Below are 7423 nucleotides of genomic sequence, written 5' to 3' on the forward strand. Positions count from 1 at the left end.
AACCCATTGATCTTTTGTGGGATCAGCTAGACTGTAAGGTGCATGAGAAGTGCCCGACAAGACAGCCACATCTATGGCAAGTGCTACAGGAAGTGTGGGGAGAAATGTCACATATATATATATATATATATAGTATATCCCTAACAACAGAGAACGATTGTGACAATAGATGCAATTATTGAGGTCTACTCAGAGGTGACACTATAAGATTGGTTATATTAATCAAAATTGCACCTTTAACTCCAGTTAGGGGGTAGCATACATTTTCCCTTCCGATGCATGGGATTGCTGCTGTGGCAAGAGCAATGGCTACCTTTGCGTGCTGCGCTTGATTGTTCTGGATAGAACATTTTGAAATATTTCTCAAAATAATGAGATATTATCTCAAAATATTGAGATCTTATCTAAAAACATTAAGATATTATCTCAAAATAATGATATTATCTTGAAATTTCGAGATATTATCTCAAAATAATGAGATAATATCTCAAAATAATGACTTATGTGCTGGATTTTTTTTTTTTTTTTTTTTTAATGTGGCGGAAACAGGCTTCCATGCATAAAACTATTTCCCTTTTGTCATAATTCCAAGTTAGAGTATTTAACACAAGTATAACAGACTCCCTAACCGAGTTTTATACCTCAGGCTCTATTAATTAACTTAATAATAACTTAATAATGCCAAGTTGTTTAATTTCAAGTAAAATCTATGAGGAAAACAATGAGATCTGGAAACATTTGTAGTGCCATATGTGAACCAAATGTTTTATCCCCTTGATGAATCAGAGAAAGAAACAGAGAGAAGTTTCAAAGTGAAACATTATATACAAAAAAAATATTCATTCATATATTGTCTTTTGGTTATATTTCAAAACCTCTGGTTGGCCCTGTTGTTTATTGAGAACTTCCTGAGTGATATTTCCTGTGGGCTGGCACAGAGTAGGACATTCCAATGCAAGGCACCTTTGTCTTCCTGTATAAATTCACACTCTGAAACGCTCCCTGCCTTCCTACTGCTACTTCAAAAGTCTAAAACAACATCTAAATTACAATCAGGGTTGCAAAATACTGTGTTTTAAGCCTGCTAAAGTCCGAAAAGCAGATTGCGGAAAACTCCACTTGATGATGGCAGCCTTACTAAAAATGGAGGCGTCGTGTTTATTGCAATACTGCATGTGGCATTCTTGTGTGGTCCAGCTAATGGTGGACTGTGCGAAGTGTGGAGCTGGAGCAGCTGGGCTTGGGGTAGCGGGGATGAAGGTAAACAAGTTAAGGTAATTCCCTTCAAGAGACAGGCAGGTTATTGGAGAGAGTAGGCAAAATATTACCTAACAACTAAAAGTGCCACAATCATGGGCAAGATTAATTTTCAGTGAAAGCAACAGACAAGCATGCACAATAAACAGGCTTACAGAGCCAGACTAGATGATGCGCCGGGCACGTTTCAATATCCTAGGTCCAGGCTCCCTCTAATGGCCAAAACGTTGTTAATAACTTCATAATCTTCAGAGTCTTATGAAATGTTAATTCAAAACCGTGATAACAACTGCAGGTATCAAACTTGTTAAGACTAAATTTAACAAAAACAAAAAAACAATTAAATCGTTTAAGAAATCTTATTCTCAAATAGAGACCTCGTTAAAGGCTCAATTAATGAGGATGCAATATGACAAATGCTGGATTGTTCAAATGTTTATTATGCTTCAGCAATAATAACTCTGCCAAGGAAGATCCAGCAGTTTCCAAATGCCTACCGAACAAGCTATGGATCAGTTTCAGTTAGTACCCAGGAAACGTCTAATTCTTCACTTTTTTCCACAAAGGGAGTAAAGGAGCTCTATATGTTTAGCATACTCAAAACCTGGGCTAAGTAGAAAAGATGCACATAAAATACATTTTATTGTTGTAATGAAGCTGTTCTTTTAATTCACAATAAAATGTTGATTTTTCACCCTGAAACTTACCGACCAGGTGTTTCTAAAATCAGAGGGATATCCAGTCGAGGCTCATTCACAATTTCTCGGAAAGCAGTAATACATATTTGGCCACGCCCAATGTCTTCATTTCCATCCAGATGGCAGCCTAATTTTCCTTTTAAAGAAAAATTACCTCATCTCAAAAGGAGTGTTAGCAATGTTACTTTAAACAGGCTAATTCATATGGGCTACATCTTGTCACACTGCTATTCTGTTACAAATAAAAATTCAGTCATTATACAACCAATTACAGCAATATTGATAATGTTATTACATATGCAAATCTCAGCAGTATTGATCAGTTCAAAATAATGTGGCATACCTTTAGAGTCATTTAGATGAACTGCTTTCAAATAATGCAATCCAGCCACGCAATCAAATTCATCTAGCATATTCTTCACTCCTCCAGCTGGTGAAATGTCATAGCCTCCACATAACAGTTTCATCTTAAATATTTTACAGATATGCTATCGGCAGATCTCTTTTGAAGAAATTTTCACTACAACATGTCATTTAAAGTAAGGTGATAATTCTGATCTTTTGTTCATGGATCAAAAATATAGTTTCCAAAGTAATTATATATTACTTTATAATATATTTTACAATGTAATTGGTAATACTCACCATACCTGCTACAAAAGCATGGCAAGTGTCCAGACACACTCCGACACGTGTCTTTTCACACACCCAGTCTACCCACAAATTTTCTATGGGGTTCAGGTCAGGGGACTGGGATGGCCATGGCAGAACCTTGATTTTGTGGTCAGTGAGCCATTTTTGTGTTTATTTTGATGTTTGTTTTGGATCACTGTCCTGCTGAAAGATCCAACTAGGGCCCAAGCTTTCTGGCAGAGGCAGCCAAGTTTTTATTTTTTATCTGTTGACTTCTGGCAGAAAAACAGCACCACATTTAACCGTGGGCATTTGGTACTTCTTCATCTCTGTGTGCGCCAAACCCATCTCTGGTGTTTGCTGCCAAAAAACTCTATTTTTGTTTTATCTGATCATAGAACCCTGTTGCATTTGAAGTTCCAGTAGTGTCTGGCAAACTGAAGATGCTTGAGTTTGTGGGAGTGGGAGTGGGAGTGGGAGTGGGAGTGGAAGTGGTGGTGGTGGCATAGTGGACTAAAGCACTGAACTGGTAAACCAAAGGTTGTTGGTTCAGTCCCCACAGCCACCATCATTGTGTCCTTGAGCAAGGCACTTAACTCTCCAGGGGGATTGTCCCTGTAATAAGGGCACTGTAAGTCACTTTGGATAAAAGCATCTGCCAAATGCATAAATGCATCAGAGATGAGAAGCCCTTCCAAATCAGCTATTTTAAAACAGCTATGGTTAAAGCCATTAAATATCAGCATTGTTTAGTTGACATGTAATGACGGCAGGGGTTTTCTGGTGTGCATGGTTAATAGCTTGGGCAATTTTCTCCATGCACTGCTCAGGGCTGGAGTCTATAGAAGCCCCAAGGTGAAAGTTAAACTGGCTGTTGCCCAGTGCACTGCAGCGACTCAACTCATCCACAAGCACGGCCTGTCTCTTACTGAACACATCTGGATCACAAGACTGGGTCAATTGACATCCTTATAAACAAACATATGCAGCCTGGATTGGCAAGGTATAGAGTAAATAAAACAAATGCAACCTTATTTTGACTGGATAAACTAAGCTATATTTTAAAATATACCAACATTGTAGCTTCGTCTTTAAATATTCAGTATTTGGTGGATGCACACAGCCACCCTGTGTACAATCAGTGCACAGACCTTCTTTGGGGGAGCCGCAGTTCATCAAGTAAGATCCATGTGGCAGGATGTGCATCAGATCGAAGCCATGTACAGCACAGGTTTCCTGAAATGAAACTGTGGCAGCTGGATCGAGGGCAGGTCTGGTCCAGGAGCGCTGGGCAAAAGCGTGACCTCCTATGGCCACACTTACTTCAACTGCTTTCCACATTCCTCCTTAAGAATATGTAAAAGAAAATGAACATGTGTTCAACACAAAATCTGCATATATATAATAAAGCGAACTTGCTCATCTGTTATTGAGACATGAGCTCCCATATATTTTTTGTTTCCCTTTATCTTCCTTTTCAGTGCCATTTCTTCTTCTCTTGTGCTGCCATCTGATGGTTCTGCATCAGATTGTTGAAGCTCGTTTGTTTCAGTAGCATCCTGTTCCTTTTTGTTTCTTCTCACGTTTCCTTCGTGGGTCCATATTTTTCTGAGTCAACAATAAAATTGTGGTTAGATATTAACATTTTTCATTTAGCAGATGCTTCTATCCACAGCGACTTACAAATGAGGAATACAACAGAAGCGATTCATCCTAAGAAGGCAGTAATAAGAGAAGTGCTGTAATACACAGGGTTGGGGAGTAACGAAATACATGTAACAGGATTATGTATTTAAAATACAAAATATAAGTAACTATTCCACTACAGTTACAATTTAAATCATTGGTATTTAGAATACAGTTACATTCAAAAAGTATTTTGATTACTGAAGAGATTACTTTGCATTTTATTTTTTATTTGTTTCATTTAATATTTCGTCCTTTCAGATGGAAAACATTTAAACATATAAATGATGCGATCCAAAGTGCATTTGAACAGCGGTGAAACACTTTCTTATGATGTGTTACATTGATACGAGCAGACAGAGAAGAAGTAAGCAGAAGTCTGAAGTAAGTTTGGAGCACAAGAAATAGAAATAAACCTTGTGTAAATTGTCAGCTTATGCTAAGCTAAAATGCTATTTCTAGCTATTTTACATGCACGTTACCAGACACAATCATATTTTTTTTATCAAGAAAATTCACGTTGGATCATAATTTCTTTTTTCTAGTAAGACCTTTGATATTAGGGCAAAAATCATATTCTTGATAATAATTTTTGTATTGTTTTCCTGTAAAAATATCTAAAAATCCTTAAAACAAGATCAATTTGATTTATCTTGTTTTAGAAACAACACTGCATAAGATATTTAGGTTTTTCAGAGAATGTATTTTTAACATGTATTTTGTCTGACTGTACTGGCAGAGTTTTTATAGTCAAAACAAGTGAAAAAATCTACCAGTGCTGAAGAAGTAATCCAAAGTATTTAGAATACGTTACTGACCTTGAGTAATCTAATGGAATACGTTACAAATTACATTTTACAGCATGTATTCTGTAATCTGTAGTGGAATACATTTCAAAAGTAACTCTCCCAACCCTAGTAATACAAAGCTGGAAATTGTTTAGAAAAGAACAAGAATAGGGGAAGGTGAGAAACAGTGGTAAAAGAATGTATTGAGAATTGAGAACAGTTATTGAATTAGCAGGATTACGTCAAGTGTTCACAACCCTTTTTGTTATAATCGAAACCATGTCAACAACCCAATAGCCCTTATTCACGCTAGCGCCATCTTTGATTTTTAATGGGAACGACAATGAGGCTGTGAGGGATAGATGTACAGACTATTCAATGGCACAAAAGGTATAAACCCGAATAAAGCTCCTAGATCACATCTGATTTTCAACTCATGTTGTCTGGAGTTTTTTGAATACTGAATGTTCTTGGACAGATATTTTATCAATGTTTTGTCCGCGGAACAATCCAAAAACACTTTAAACTGCAGTACAGCCCATTGAAGAGACTGTAAGTTTATCTCTCACAGCCTCGTTTTCATTCCCATTAAAAATCAAAGAAGGCGCTAACGTGAATAAGGTCTATCTCTGACATTATTGATCTGACATTAAAGGTGCGCTGCACTAGCATAAATATATATATATATATATATATATATATATATATATATATATATATATATATATATATATATATATATATATATATATTATGTCGTCTTGGACTTACACTGACAACTTGGGGCATGGATGCAGCGATGCCATTGTAGAAATTCACTATTCACTGTCAGCCATGATTAATTCAATCTAATTGTGAAAGTGATCAATAACAGGAAGGTTACTGAGAAGGAATATTCCAGGTTCAATATAAGTTAAGCAATCAACAGCATTTGTGACATAATGTTGATTACCACAAAAATGTATTTGGACTTACCCCTCGCTTTCTTAAAAAATATTTTATGCAGAAAAAATATTTTATGCAGAACGCGCCAAACGGCGCCGCGATATGCGGAAGGGGGCAGCGATTTTTTTGTCATCAACTTTTGTGCCAGTTTCTATGTAAAATCTCTGGCCAAATTTTCTTCCCAGTCCGACCCTGCAGTGAGGCACTTGAATGGTAAGTGAATGCGGGGCCAACATTTCTGAATGTTAAAATACTCACTTTTTCAAAAGTATAGCCACAAGACATAAACAATATGTGTGTAAACATGATTTTAGTGTGATAAAATCACTTATTAACCCTTCCATTGTAAAGTTATAGCCAATTATACAACTTTGTAGCCATGAAGATGTAAGGTCAACAAACACTAAAGCCACATTCACTTTCATTGATAGTGCCTCACTGTAACCTCTATTTATCAAGGTCAAACAAATTTATTTATTTGTATTGAAGACTGATTTAGCAACATAATATGTGTGAAAAGAAATAATAACATAAGGTTGTTTTGATTAAAATTCAGTACAACAAAAGTGGCGAGGGAGCCTTTTACCCAACAACTAGGGTTAAAGGCTCCCTCAATTGGGGTAAAAGGCCCCTATAGGGGGTTTAAAGTGATTTCGTGTAGATACAGGGGCAATAGTTATAGGGCACAATTTGTCAACTAATGCAAATAATTTTGAGCCAGCAAGATGGTTTTTTGAGTAACAGTTTAAGATGATGCTTACTCAAAATAACTACTTCAGAAAAAAGTCAATTTCCTGTTAATTTCAAACACATTTGGCATTTTATTACATCTCAAGTGTTCTATAAACAAACTAATCTCTATTATAATTGGATCAGTCAATGTGAGCCGACTTTGAACATTTTTCAGAATAAATCTATTTGCCCCCCACAAAATAAAAATAAAATAAAATAAAAATAAAACTGAAACCTTAAAACTGAAAATTATAAATAAGTAATTTGTCTCAAAATAAATTTTCATTAGCTGCATAAATCTGCAACGTTTTACAAAATAATAAAAATTTGTTACAATTGCCTCAAAATCAACCTTTAGACATCACACGCAAAGATCTCATGGATCAGGAAAATTTTCCAGTGTATAGTGACAAACAGGTGTTTAGGAAAGTGCTGTGGGAGTTTTTGTTGCTGTTTAGTGCTTTGGGAGAATATAAAAGCAAACCCCGTTGTACTTTGAAGTGACAAACTAAGGTAGCCCTCTAACTGATGTTCACATGGGACTCAATATGTGATCTTAAGCGCAATGAGCAACCAATCCAAAGAGATACATCTCAAAATGTATGTTTTTATGATTAAAAAACAGGCAAGTAATGGACTTTTAATATTGAATGTCAAAAATCTCCCTCGACAGATCTTCCGTCA

The 7423-nt window shown here is 36.1% G+C and overlaps 1 protein-coding gene across 1 annotated transcript; it reads right to left on the reverse strand.

The window, feature by feature from the left end:
* Positions 1-1805: 1805 nt before the first annotated feature.
* On the reverse strand, positions 1806-4300 carry LOC127426828 (probable endonuclease 4). Its single transcript, XM_051673858.1, has 9 exons — positions 4272-4300; positions 4014-4196; positions 3740-3936; positions 3347-3526; positions 3027-3101; positions 2606-2683; positions 2299-2403; positions 1965-2091; positions 1806-1866 (listed from the first exon to the last, which is right to left on the reverse strand). Exons 1-9 carry the CDS (start codon positions 4298-4300, stop codon positions 1806-1808), a joined length of 1035 nt encoding a protein of 344 aa, XP_051529818.1.
* Positions 4301-7423: the final 3123 nt, after the last annotated feature.

This window comes from Myxocyprinus asiaticus, chromosome 36, assembly GCF_019703515.2.
Source record: "Myxocyprinus asiaticus isolate MX2 ecotype Aquarium Trade chromosome 36, UBuf_Myxa_2, whole genome shotgun sequence".
Classification (NCBI taxonomy): Eukaryota; Metazoa; Chordata; class Actinopteri; order Cypriniformes; family Catostomidae; genus Myxocyprinus; species Myxocyprinus asiaticus.

What these genes read in the sequence shown, in the direction of transcription:
- LOC127426828 (XM_051673858.1), bottom strand. Translation starts at nt 4,300, where the DNA reads ATGAATCGCTTCTGTTGTATTCCTCATTT. An exon ending in TTCTGTTGTATTCCTCATTT is followed by an intron (nt 4,197 to 4,271) that starts GTAAGTCGCTGT and finishes TTGTTGACTCAG; the next exon opens with AAAAATATGGACCCACGAAG. An exon ending in TTGCCATGCTTTTGTAGCAG is followed by an intron (nt 2,404 to 2,605) that starts GTATGGTGAGTA and finishes TGTTATGTGGAG; the next exon opens with GCTATGACATTTCACCAGCT.